Raw genomic sequence first — 14,460 nt, forward strand, 5'->3', positions numbered from 1 at the left:
ATAATACTAAACAAAACGTTCTTGCAATCTGTCCGTCTATTGCTGCTACTACAAATGAACTGAACTTTACTTTTACCGTTTTCCCGTCTGGTAGCGCCTACTTGAATATTTCTAATAAGAATATATGAGACCGTCCGCTCGCCCCGACTTTATTCAGGATAAAGTGTTGAAAAGTGTTGGAAACCAATATTGACTACGATGCTTATTTGTGTTGTTATTATTGTAATTGACATGGGGATCTGTTTTAATTTATCAAAAGATTCCTTCGTTGTATTGGTGGATGAATTTGTAAAATCTTCCATTTCCTTCCGCATTGTAACGTTGACTCTTATTGCTCATTCTACACAAAGTGTTATCGTAAATCATAAACAAACTTATATAGAATTTACCGATTAGTAACTTCTGAAAATGGTTTCACACTGTTCTCGTTTTAATTAAATAGTTTACATAATCGTACGTTTTACCTAATATGTATTTATAATCATATCAAACATTGCAGTCTGCGATTCGGTTAAGAAAATTGGCGAATATCGAGATTATTGTCATATCATAAAATATGATAATGATGATCATACAAAAATATTATACGATAAACTTAAACATGGGGGTCAAGTGGCATTATAATATACACTTACCATAGGACGTTCACCTCTTCATTCCGTTCCTTAATAATAATGTGACCTTCCATATACTAACCCTTTGTATAAAATATGTCTGTCGGCTGTTTCAAGTTTCAACCATGTCATCGTTCTATCTCTCATGAGGCCTGCCTCGATTTTGTTTCCTATTTTATAGGGTACTTGTTCATTACTACTTTCGACCATCTTTCGTCTTTTGTTCTTTCTATAATTATGTCCAGCCCATTTACATTTAAAACGTAGAACATATAAGGCTACATCTTTGTCATTTGTTTTCTTTCTTCTGTTGTTAGGCCTATAGTTCTGTCTTAGGCCTTCTCACAATTATTTTGTTCAATTATTTCTTTTGCCATGTCATACTTTTATATTTTTGCTAATGTTGCTGTGTACATATGTACACATCGTGGAGTTGCACCCTATCTTTTATTAAGCTGCCTGTGTGTCTGTTTTCAATGAGACAGCTATTGTATTTATGATTGTAATTTCTACGAACAGATGTATGATCGCTGTATCTTAAAGTTTATTTTTGGTATTCATTAGTATCAATAATTCTGACTCATCGCCGTCTTCGTCCAAACTTGCTAATAACTTTCGCTAATATAAATCCATCGCTATTTGTTACTCCTAACAGTTCGTTTGTTTAAGGTGTTTTAAGTCAGCATGAAGATTTCTGAGTAATAAGAATCAGCAAAAAATACGAATCGCAACTTTCAATTAATATGTGTCACTTTGATTTTGTCTTTGGTGATACGTTTATTAAAATCATGGCAACCTCTGCTTGCGTCCATTTATTAACTGGCAACCATGGTTTATCGTAAATAGTAAATATAAAACTTCAGTTTTGTATTAAAATTAAAATAATACATGACTATAAATACTTATCAATAAAATACCTGTTAACACCTGGCAACCCAAACGTTGCAGACTGAGAGTTGGCGACCACTTTTCCTTCAATCCCTTACATAACTTGCTTTAAAATTACGTAAAATTGTTTAAAAAATATAAACTTGCTCACACTAACTGGAGCGAGATACGTTCATGGCAACCTCTAATGGCGGCAATTTTTAAACTAGCAACCATGGTTTATCGTAAACATAAAACTACAATTTTGTATTAAAATTGTAAAAAAATCAAATGACTACAATTTATCAACAAAAATGTACCTTTTTTACACTTGGCAACCTCTATGTTGCGGCTAACTGAGAGCATATTTTTTTCAATTCTTTACATAATTACCTTTAAAATGACGTACAATTTAGTAAAAAAACATATAGGTGCAATTTACGTCAGAAAATTAATTATTCTAAAATTATTAATTACTTGATTAATTACAGGTATGCGGCCAAATTTTTATAGGCAACCTGTTACATTGCTTACTCCCTAAACGTTCATTTAAAATTAATGGATCTCGGAATATTAGTATTTTGAATATGAAACCACTGTTAGCTAGTGGTTTCAAATTGAAAAATCAAAATGGTGACGCATTAACGGGCTGTCTATACCTATTCTATGGACCTATGATTTCAATAGAGCGGATAATATTGTATATGTATAATCTATACATCTTTATAAAATTGGAGTGTCTGTTTGTAATATTGAAATAACCTTTTTTTACTACATGTATATGAATGCACCAAAATAACCAAAATTAAAAATACACCAAAATTTTTTTTTTTTTACAATTTTTGTCTGTCTGTTTGTTCCGGCTTATTTCTGAAATGGCTAGACCTATTTTGACGGGACTTTTATTGGCAGGTAGCAGATGCAATAAGGAGTTACTTAGGCAATGTTTATTTTAGAAAACTCTTACATTTTAAAATAATAAAGTAATGTTGCAATGTCCAAGAAACGGTCTAACTCTAAAAATTATTTATATGATAAAACAACCTTTGCCGAGTCAGCTAGTATATAATATTATTTTGTCGTGTCTTTGACGTCAGTTTGTGATTTTATCTTCTACGTGAGAGCTTATCAGATTATTTGTATGATATTGACGAAAGGCTCGAAATATTGTTTCAGTATGATTTATCTGATTATAGTCTTAGTGTTTTTGTCTTCTAATGAGGATACATAACAAGAAAGCTAGCTGAGCGACAAGATAATTAATGTAAATAATAAAAGAACAGCTTTCCGTTCTATTTCGGTACTTATTTCAAATATTTTAACTAAATTCAACAAAATGGCTACGTCATAGTATTTATTTTCTATTTAATCAAATAATAGATACTGGCGAAATATATGATGAAACAATGATAAGATTAAATTCATGATTATTTCTTTTCTTTATCTTAATCAGTATAGAGTAGGCAAGCACTTTAGATGACACCATGCACTTAGAATATAGTATAGGCCTAATAGACCCGATAGTTACTTAGTTAGTTTAGCTGGGCACTTAGCCACTTGATTGGGCGATTGTGCATTTTGATTTCTTCTTACTCCAACCGGCCCAGATCATTCCAGAAGTCTAGCAGTCTTTTTAAGTTTCTGCATTCATCCGGAAGCGATCCTGGTGATTGGAGTATTTGTGCCATTGTTCGGCCACACTCCTGCACTCCATAAGCACGTGTTCTGCGTTTCTTCTGTCTCCATGCATCCTCTGCACAAAGGGTTGTCTGTTACACATATGATAGATAGGTGCTTGTTCATGGGACAGTGACAACACTTACAATTGTGCGTATATTGTCTCTGTGTAGTCTCATCAGGTTGCAGGCGAACCTCATTGGCGGCACAGGAACCGCATTCTTTGTTTGCCTGCAACCTTTGCTGTTTCTCCATTCTGTTAGGTGGGATTGTTCCGCATTTTCTCGCGGCCACTTTTTTACCCTTATGGCTAGGTCATCTGTAGCATCACTGCCCAGTGAGTTGCTGTGTCCTTTGATCCATTGCAGAGTGACTCTGTTCTGGTTTGAGATGGATTGAAGTGAGTTATGGCATTTCAGTATAAGGACAGACGTTATGGTGTTGTTTTGTAGCGCCTGAAGTACGGATGCACTGTCTGAGGTTACTTTATGTTAAGGTCTCTGTCATCTCTGGCTGCTACCGTCTGTGCTGCTGTAGTGATTCCAATACATTCTTCTTGAAATTTTGTGTTTAGGATGTCTAGTGTCGTTAATATTTTTATATTTAGGTCCATTATCAGGAAGTGGTATTTTAACATGCTAATGCCAAGCGTGGCTCACTGTTTACTATTTGTCAATTAAAATCGGTTATCGTCACAATAGATACGCTTTTCTTTTTCTATCTTGCTCTATCTCCGTTAGGGATATTATTTTCTCCTGCACACTCTTTGCGCTCGTGTATTATTAGTCTTTGGGCGACACATACGCTTCCTCGTTATATATAATACTGTAAAATAGTCTTAGATAATTTATACGTCTAGATAGAGTCTCTTGCTGTTAGACAACCGATAAAACTGGCCAGGAATACCTATAGGTAAGTTTAGTGTGCGTGACAAGCTACACTCGCAATTTGTAAGACACTTTGTGACATGTAGTATGCGTGAATTGATCAAAATAGAGGTTAGTTATTAACTAATTTTTTTTCCAATCTAGACGTATAATAAATGGTCTAAGAATAAAGTATTAGACAGCAGGTCGATGACATTTCTACAGCAAGCAGTGACACGTCACGGTACGCACACATCAGCTCCGGTATTGAGTAGGTGCGAAATTTGACACCTCTGAACAAAAAACTTGTAAAGTGTTGTTGAAAAACAAGATTATTGAACACTAGCTGCTGCCCGCGACGTCGGTTTAGTGGACGTTGTAAGCAGCGATGATAATATGTATGCATTTAGCGTAGTGTGGACCAGTGGGAGTATCCTTTGCCCCGGATGTAGTAGTAGACGTAGCTTGTGACGCACACTAAACTAATATTCTTGGACTGTTTTTATCGGTTGTCTAACAGCAAGAGACTATCAAGACGTATAAATTATCTCAGCAATAAATAAATAATGCCTGCAAAACATTTGCGGGAATAGCGAAGCGATTGAGGGGGCGAAGTTGTACCCAAAAACTAAAATTGAATTGCCGGAGATTCGTACTTTCGACCGAGGTATAAAGACAAAGATTTACGTAACAGTTGATTGCAGACCGCCATACCAATGTCCATAATCTTTAAAACATTATTGACAACAGCGATTAAAATGCTCGGTGACAATAAAATACGTAACGCAATAAACGAGATACACCGCATGTTTGTCAATCGTGTGTTTATCGCTTTGTTCTGGCCGCGAGCCGCGACCCGAGTTACTGCTGACAACGTAAACGGTCGTAAACGTGATACGCGGTAGGTAGGTGTAAACAATGTTATCTGGTTTATAATTATTATGCGAAACAAGCCGGGAGTTGTTGTTTTCTGAAATACTGGACTGAACATCTAAACACAACCTACACAGAGGAACGATAAAATAAAATGTTAACCGAACTCGTAGGTACGACTTTCAAACACTGTATTTTTTTATGTAATTAAGGCACGAGACGAGCATGACGTTCAGCTGATGATGATTCTTGAAATATCCAAAATTTCTGAGCGGCACTACAACTGCGCTCGTCACCTTGAGACATAAGATGTTAAGTATCATTTTCCCAGTAATTTCACTAGCTACGGCGCCCGACAGACCGAAATACAGTAATGCTTACACATTACTGTAGTAGTACTGTAATAAGTAGGTATTGGAATAGGAAGGTAGTTCTAAAAGATCGCACTTATGTTACTTTCCTATATGTGTATGTTGTTTGGAACAGTCTACTTATTACAATGTTGCTAAATACCGTAAAAAATAAAGTTTCTAATAACAATTGGCAACAACTTGCTACAAGTTAAACGGAAATTGGCAGCCATTCTCCATATACGTTGCTCAAATTTCAAAAGTATGCTGTATTTAAATTCCAATGACGTCACTGGTATAAATCATTGAAATGCATAATTATCCATGTACGTACAGTGCCAAAATTTGATTGTTTAGTTGAAGGGACTGGTACAGTGAAATGATCCAAATATGTGATCTGGAGTATTGCCAGTGAGCAGTGATCGAGGAAGTGAAGTATTATGATATTACATAATCATTGTTGATGAACGTCGCGGTCGGAATAAGAAAAGTGCTATCTTATTTATAGCATGCGATCTAAAAAAATATGACTAGTTCTATCGCATAAAATCTGTTTTAACCGTAGACTTAGAATATACTATCGTGTAGACGACCGGACAGCCCGATAATGCATGATCAATTTTGTTTTGTCAAGGTGTGCGTTATCTTTTTTTTTATGGAAAAAGGAAGACAAACGAGCGTACGGGTAACCCAATGTTAAGTCATCGCCGCCCCCACATTCTCTACCAACACCAGAGGAATCACAGGAGCGTTTCCGGCATTTAAGGAAGGTGTACCCGCTTTTATGAAGGTACACGAGCGGCGCACACGGCTAGTAAATAAGCTATTTTGTAATGTAAATAAACGACTTATAATCTCTGCCACGAAACTAACGAGAATCTTAACTAATCTCATATTCACTGGAACACACACAATAAAATTCAATCGGTCCAGCCGTTTAGGAGGAGTTCACTGTCAACACATGTACAGAAGAATTATATATATAAAGATTAGTATAGATTTACCTGCTGTTGTGCCGAACCTTGGGTGCGTTTTCTCGACCCACATCACCCTTCAGTTGAATTAAAATCATGTACATTTTTTATATCCACATGTAGTGAGCAATTGATAAAAGGGACTTGTTTCTTTCTCCAGTACTAAAATAATATGATTTTTGAGAATTGCTAAAAGCTTTTAAGCTCAAGCCATTTAATATTATTACGTTGCTCAGTGAGAAGTCAAGCGAACTAAGTGATTTACGCTGTGGGGCGTCTACTTAAGTGAAATACGTGGGACACAATAAAAAAAAATCCGCAATGAAAATCAATAATACTGTGCTTGGTCAGAAATTAATTTATTGTTTCACAAAATATTCTTCGTTAGCGTTTTTTTATAAGAATTTAAACCAATCGAATTTAATGCCACTCTCCACGTGATGACCGATAGCAATAAAAAAAAGTTCAAGATTAACGGGGGAAAGTGCTAAACAGGCATAGTTAGATCAGTGTATGATTACTTAAAGGCTAATTTAATCTTAAAATAATATAACTGTGGAGCTTTCTTCCATGTACTGCAAAGCTATGGAATGAGCTTCTTTGTGTGGTGTTTCCGGGACGATATGTCATGGGTACCTTCAAAAAAAGCGCCTACACCTTCGTTTAAAGACCGGCAACGCTCCTGTGATTCCTCTGGTGTTGCAAGATAATGTGGGCTGCGGTGATCACATAATATCAGGTACGCTCCTTTGTCCTCCTTTTTCGTAAAAAACCTGAAATGTAACTAACTATTCAAGAGATGATTATTGCAAGTGGATAAATTATATGTATTCGCGAAACTTCGTGGAAAAATCTTTAATGAAAAGTGAGTTTGTAACTTCAGCCAATAGTTCGACATCTCAAATCAAACGACAAAAAAAGAATAGAGACTACTTCGATACACAATAATTAATTTTACCAGGGGGAGGCTCCTTTGCACAGGATGCCGGCTAGATTATGGGTACCACAACATATGTGTAAACATAACTGTGTTTCGGTCTGAAGGGCGCCGTAGCTAATGAAATTACTGGTCAAATGAGACTTAACATCTTATGTCTCAAGGTGACGAGCGCAGTCGTAGTGCCGCTCAGAATTTTTAGGTCTTTCAAGAATCCTGAGCGACACTACATTGTAATGGGCAGGGCGTATCAATTACCATCAGCTAAACGTCATGCCCGTCTCTTATTTTCATAAAAAAATATCACATAATTATCTTAACGTTTTTGAACTTCTAAAAACTATTAGCACACTCTAGTATTTTTCAAGCATAATGTATTCCATGTCAACTCAATTGTTTTAAATTACACGGCGCAGAGAGCGGAGCGCCCGGACATGGAACTACTTAATTAGTTAGTACAAATTAGAGAACTAATTTAATGTGCTTACAATTGCGTCAATTTGGTTTGAAATACAGATTTTTATACCTATTAGGGTAATTCACGACCGCAGTGAAACCGTGCATTCGGTGCTTCGTCAGGGACTGTCTGTTCCCGTCAGTGATGTGACCGGACTGTAAACTATTTATGCCAGTTACAGAAATGTCACTTTTTTCAATGCAAGTGCCTCAGTGTTACAGTAGACATATGTACCAGTATGAAAACTACCTACAAACGTTCGAAATGACACACTCACACAAACATGCGCATCGACGAGGACCCTAAGCGGTTTTCGCGGTCAATACGAGTCGAGTGACACGTCGTTATTTGTTTCCGCGATCTTTTTAAAAATGCCAGCGTATTGCGTGGTATACGGATGTTTGAACTCGGCTCCATCAAAACCGGAGCTATCAAAAAAGTAAAATCTTACGCTTTTACTTTTTGTTTACGCAACGCCCCTTAAGGAAGTTCTTTCCAAGAATACGGTCGAATCGAGAACCTCCTTCTTTTTTAAAGTCGAAAATTACATGACATTCCTATTGCTTCAATAGAGTGTAGGTACGTGTATGTAAGTATTTCATCAACAAGGCTTAGTTTCTATACTGTTACATATGTCCACTGTGTTAGTGTTGTGGAATGTGCGTGTCGTGGAGATCTTTGGGGGAGGCCTTTGTGCAGCTTTGAACGTCTTCCGGCTGATATGATGGTGTTGATGATTGAAGACCTAATACCGAAGACTTTCAATAGGTAGCATATAAAAATTTTAGTATTTTATTAATTTTTAATAGTGAAGGTTTGCATAAGAGGTGTATTAAATTAAATATTTAGTTATTTGATACTTTACAGTTTTTGAAGTTAGTTTTTTAAACGTAGTTTCTTTTTTTCTTTTTAGCGTCAGTTAATAATAATAAAATATAATCAACCTGAATGAAAACTCCTAAAAAAGCCGTACACAAAAAACATTTATATCATGCACGTAGACAAAAATTTGCATAAAATGAAAACTACTGGGCCAAACTATGCAAAGTCGTCGGAGATTTTGCAGATATGCGTGTTCAAAAGTACCTACTCGATTAATATTTTAAAAACTTGTTGCAAAATAATTGATATTTGGATCACGTGAGGCGTGCAAAGAACTTTTAACTTGCAATGCACACAACAATCGGTAGCCACTAGCCAGTCTCGCAATTGCGGTCAAGGGGACTTATATCAGAGGTGCTATATATATCTACAATTGATTTTACTTCAATATGAAAATGTTCTTGAATTTATATGGAATTGTGATTGTAATTATTGTAACATGTAAACTACAGAGATAAAGTGTCAGTGTTAATTATAATTTAAATAAGTAGATATTGAGATTGAACCGCAACTTGAAGTTTGTTCGCAGGCTCATTGTTGATAGTAATGAAATGAAATGAAATTTTATTTGCAAGAAACATTGTACTTATGATGTTAATATGATAGATAATCAAATATGTTTCGTCAATTGACATGCAGTATGTACACATCGGTAACAATGAGGTTACAATCTAGACAGTCATAGGACGATAATTGTTATGGGTTTCACGGAATTTCTTAAACACCATGTCAAGATTTCTTAGTATTAATGTCGTAAGGTTATTTGAAGAAATGAATTCAAATACAAATTCGAATCAAAGAAAATCCCGAGTGGCTTCTGTCAGAGTAATTTTGAAGTAATTATTAATATTTAATATAATAAACTAGGCGTTCCCGCCCGCTTCGCCGGGCGAATTTTAAAAAGAAATAAATTAAATTTTGTTCATCTTATTTAAAAAAAAAATAAGTAGCTATAAACCATCTAGGATAAATTTCGCATCGAATGGTGGTAGTTTCATGTCGATACGATCAGTGGTTTAGGCGTGAAAGAGCCTCAAACAAAGACCATTTTTATTTTAATAAGTATATAATATAATACACGTATAATAATTCAATATTAATCAAAGTATCGTTGATATTGCTTTCTTCTTGAAAATATTTCAAAATAATATAGTAGATTATCCAGATCTTCTCTCGAAAATTTCTTTGAGAACTTCGTCTATTGCCGTTATATACCTCAATCATCTACTAACCGAAGCAATAGTTAATTCTTGCAGACTCACTCTACCTATAATGAACTAAGCAGTGAAATTGTACATTTAGATATTTTTAATACGTCTTTGTAGGCAACAAAACAGGTTATTATCAAATCATTTTTCGAATCCGTTGACTAACCTGTAATAACAGAGTGTGCTTAATATTTTAGATATAACATTAATTACATACTGGGCGTCATTAATAGAGCACGGCAATACTTCAAGCCGGCCCACATTCTAGCTCTGTACAAAGCGCAGGTCCGGCCACACATGGAGTATTGCTGCCATCTCTGGTCTGGCGCACCCCAGTATCAACTCGATCCATTTGACCGTGTGCAACGTAGAGCAGCTCGAATTGTCGGGAACCCAGTGCTCTGTGAACGGCTGGATCACTTGGCGTTGCGTAGAGATGTCGCATCATTGTGTGTCTTCTACCGCATTTATCACGGGGAGTGTTCCGAAGAGCTGTTTAACCTGATTCCTGCCGCCGAATTCCACCTTCGCACGACACGCCACAAGTAAGGATATCATCCCCACCATCTGGATGTGTGGCGGTCTTCCACACTGCGGTTTTCAAGGAGCTTTCTTCCACGTACTACAAAGCTGTGGAATGAACTTCCTTGTGCGGTGTTTCCGGGACGATACGGCATGGGTACCTTCAAAAAAAGCGCATACACCTTCCTTAAGGGCCGGTAACGCTCCTGTGATTCCTCTGGTTTTGCAAGAGATTGTGGGCGGCGGTGATCACTTAACAACAGGTGACCCGTACGCTCGTTTGTCCTCCTATTCCATTAAAAAAAAAATATAACATGTTGTTCTTAATAATTGTCCGTATACTACTATTGTGTATTAGCGGTCTCCGAACGTTGTTTCCGAACTCATCCTTTGAGAAAAGAAGGGAATTCTTTTCTCATCCCTTTTATCTCTGCGCATTAATTGTTCTTGATATGGTAAGAGGAGAGATTCGAACTCTGAGTAAGAGTGGTGTGCACGAAAAGAAGGGAATTCTTTTCTCATCCCTTTTATCTCTGCGCATTAATTGTTCTTGATATGGTAAGAGGAGAGATTCGAACTCTGAGTAAGAGTGGTGTGCACGAATGACGCGCGTGTCATAATTAATTCAGATGAATTACGACAATGTTTAATTATATTTATTTAACGAGGTCCGGATCGGCGTCGTAATGTAAACAAATAGCTGCGTATTTATATTAAATTTTATTAGTTTCTTGCCATTTATTTGTTTACATGTATCCTACGCTACCTAATTTATTTGCTGCGTATAATAATTCAAATATAAATGTTATCCGTTGCTTGTTATTATTTTCATAGCCGTTAAATTTACAAAATTCCTATTCAAATATTGTGAGCCTTCTTGGGTGTAAATTTGTCTTCAATCAATTCGACATATTGTGTTTCGCCTCTACACGAGGCATCCTCAGGAGATAGAGAGACTCGCCAAATTCTGGCACTAGATATTTTTGAATAATTATGGATTTCCGCATAATATCGCCTAATTCAATAAACTATCTAATTCTTTTTTATTAAGTAATCATTTTAACTCTTCTTTTCTCGTATAGGAGTTTCTTTAACACAATATTCCTCTTTACTTGTATACTAAATACCAGTGGGAGGCTCCTTTGCACAGGAGGTTACGGGTACCACAACGGCGCCTATTTGTGCCGTGAAGCATTAATGTGTAAGCATTACTGTTATTGGTCTGAAGGGCGCCGTAGCTAGTGAAATAACTGGGCAAATGAGACTTGAAATGACCGCTAAGAATTTTTGGAGTTTTTCAAGAATCGTGAGCGGCACTGCATTGTAATGGGTAGGGCGTATCAATTACCATCAGCTGAGCGTCAAGCTCATCTCATCCCTTATTTTCATAAAAATAAACTATTTATAACTCATTTTAGCTTTCTTTTTACTTAATATGATATGTTTAATTTCAACGTGTTTTATTATTTACGGACAGTTAGTATTGCTCGTCATTACATTTGAATACTAGATGTAACATCATTTAGTTCAAACCTAGTTCGAAGTGTTTCATAATAATATAGTCGTTGATAAACAAACATAAATTCGGTTTTGCCAAATGCTTACAGAATAAGATCAAATAGTGTATGTAATATATATTAAATATAAATGTATCGTTTCAGAGGAGGAGTGCTACCATTGCATGGCCAGTTTGGTGGCGTCCAAAGAGAAGATGTTTATCACACAGACGAAACTCCTGAACGAGGTTACCTGGAAGACTGTCATGCAAATAGCAAAGAAACACGCCGTAAGTTCTGATTTACCTTCGTTAGTAATAATCAAAATCAAAATAAAACCCAAGAAGTATCTTATTACTATAACAAGTATATAGAGCTACATATTATTACCCTTCATGATAATATTGCATAAATAAAAAAAAATAAAACTGTTGTAAATACAAACACCGAGCATTCACCGTAAAATCTTGAAATCACATCATCGCCGTACAAATACTCTACACTTGGTGGCCTACCCCAACCTGGCTAAATTGTGGTGGCCCTTCCACAACAGCCTCAACATAAAGAAAAGAAAACGTCGAGTAGAGCTACGCCTACAACTTAACAATTAAAATTATTTGCCGTTATTGTTCTATGTGCGACATATTTAAGTATAGTGAACCGTGACCCAGCAACAATGCACAATATATAATATTTTTTACAAATATTCACAATCACTGCACTTTATGTACTGAAATTAATATAACTTAGGTTCTGACTCATACCCGATAGTTCGAATACCAGCATAATTCGTTCGTCCTACTAACATCTATTTCCACACCCAATGTGGTAAAGGTTACTATAGCATAAATGACTTTGGGATGGAATGGAGGGACCACCCTCAGGCTATTAAATAATAAATTTAATTTTACAATTTTACTTTGTAAATATATTTTTTGATTTTATTGCGCCCATTCTTCTCTTGTCTGAGGCATTCGTTTTGGAATGGGTGGTAGTTTATGATTTTCAATAAGTGATGTCACATCCTATTTTGAATAAAAATATTTGAATTTGAATGAACAACGGCAAATGGAAGGTCTTGCTTGTCACACATACTCTTTTGTTTTCGTTCCATAGCTATTTTCGCCAAATTTGTTACAAACGGCCCGGATTTTTTTTACTGTTTGTGTTGTACTATTTGTTCCATCATGCAGTTGAGATGATTCAAATGATTTATTAGTCTATACTGATATTTTTTTCTTTTTGATTATTTTTTATAAAAATATAATCACGGTAGTTTTAAATCCCTTCCATACCAGGATCATTATATTGTTTGTTTAATTATTCGAAGCAGACTGATGCCAACAGCCCGCTTCACGGCGCTTTTTAGTAATTTTAGATGCATCAGAACGCAAATAATTGCTACAAAATCAACTGATAGAAAAAAATTGATGTCCATAAATGCCTTATTTATTAAATTTTTGCTACTTGGCTATACATTACACAAAATTCAAGCAAGTATTTACATAAATGTAAATTTTAATTCAGTCTAGTTGCGTGTAGAATTTTCCATTTGTTGATATTTCGTTTAAAAATAGATGCTTGTTGTATTATCGGCACGCGATGTCATCCAGTGTTATTGTACGATCGGAAGCATCGATCCAACTTGTTTTTGAAGAACATAATTGTATAATAGGTTGCCTAGTGGAAGTTAAAGGCAAACAATGGGTGATATAACGTTAATGTGATTTAATGTTGACCTAAATTTAGGTCTTCCCCATTAAGTATTCTTAATTGAAATTCTACCAGTCTTAATTTTAAAGAAGAGCAGAACCTCTGTCCATACGGGTCATCTGATGGTATGTAATCACCGCGGTCCATACTCACTTGTAACACCAGATGAATCACAAGAGCGTTGCCGAACTTATGAAGCGTCGAATAAACCATACATAATAATAATAAGCCTTTAATCGATTCCAACAATCGAATACATAATATTATCTTAACACTACGCGTATAATATAAAAGTTAAGTTATTGGAACCCCACTCTGGTTATAGGCTTCCTCCAGCTTACTCCATGTATCCTTCTTCTGTGCTTTTCTTCCTCATTCTTTTCCTGCCATTTTTATTATATCATCTACCCATCTGTGTCTTGGGCGGCCTCTTTTTTTTCCAGATGGTCCTTTCCAAATTGTCGTTTCTACTGTCCATCTTTTGTCCGTGAATCTCGCCATATGACCTACCCATCGCCACTTTTGTTTTACAGCGTACTCAAGAGCATCTATCAGTTTTGTTCTTTTCCTAATGCTGTCACTTTTAATCTTTTGAATTTTTCTGCTTTTCAACATACTCCTTTCCATCCTTTCTGGCAGGTCGCTAGTTTTGTTTTTATTTTTGTATTTTATGTCCACGTTTGATATAACAATCTTTTTGAGGTGCAGAGGGAATGGCCCTTTTAAAATTTCTTTCTTTTATTTGTTCCAGCTTATATTCACCCTTCGTTCGACTTCTTCCTCCTCGCTGTTATAAACCATACATAATATAAATTAAAAGCTGTAAACACATTGTTAATGGTGGGAGAACAGCGAAGCAGGGGGTTTCATGTTGAGAGTCAACGGTTCTACTCTAACAACGCTTTACGTTTTGGTTTAGGGAGCGCGCGGCAACTGCCACTTTACATATAAATGTATAAACAAAACAAAGGTCAGAACTTGGCGAGGTCATAGTCTGCCGTACGGCACTATTGATTCCAGTGTA

The 14,460-nt window shown here is 35.9% G+C and overlaps 2 protein-coding genes across 9 annotated transcripts in view; both read left to right on the top strand.

The window, feature by feature from the left end:
* Positions 1–14,460, top strand: part of LOC126979898 (endonuclease/exonuclease/phosphatase family domain-containing protein 1-like) — a 301,297-nt gene that overhangs the window by 175,661 nt on the left and 111,176 nt on the right. The window lies entirely within an intron of this gene.
* Positions 1–14,460, top strand: part of LOC126979897 (GTPase-activating protein skywalker) — a 100,358-nt gene that overhangs the window by 72,299 nt on the left and 13,599 nt on the right. For 6 of the 7 annotated variants that reach the window (XM_050829477.1, XM_050829478.1, XM_050829476.1 and 3 more), the window contains one exon: positions 11,889–12,013. In XM_050829477.1, the coding sequence (XP_050685434.1) occupies positions 11,889–12,013 (125 nt within the window). Of the gene's footprint in view, positions 1–11,887; positions 12,014–14,460 lie in introns of those variants that run through there. The other variant, XM_050829482.1, reaches the window with a different exon arrangement.

The sequence above is a fragment of the Leptidea sinapis genome, chromosome 4, assembly GCF_905404315.1.
Source record: "Leptidea sinapis chromosome 4, ilLepSina1.1, whole genome shotgun sequence".
In the NCBI taxonomy this organism is placed as follows: Eukaryota; Metazoa; Arthropoda; class Insecta; order Lepidoptera; family Pieridae; genus Leptidea; species Leptidea sinapis.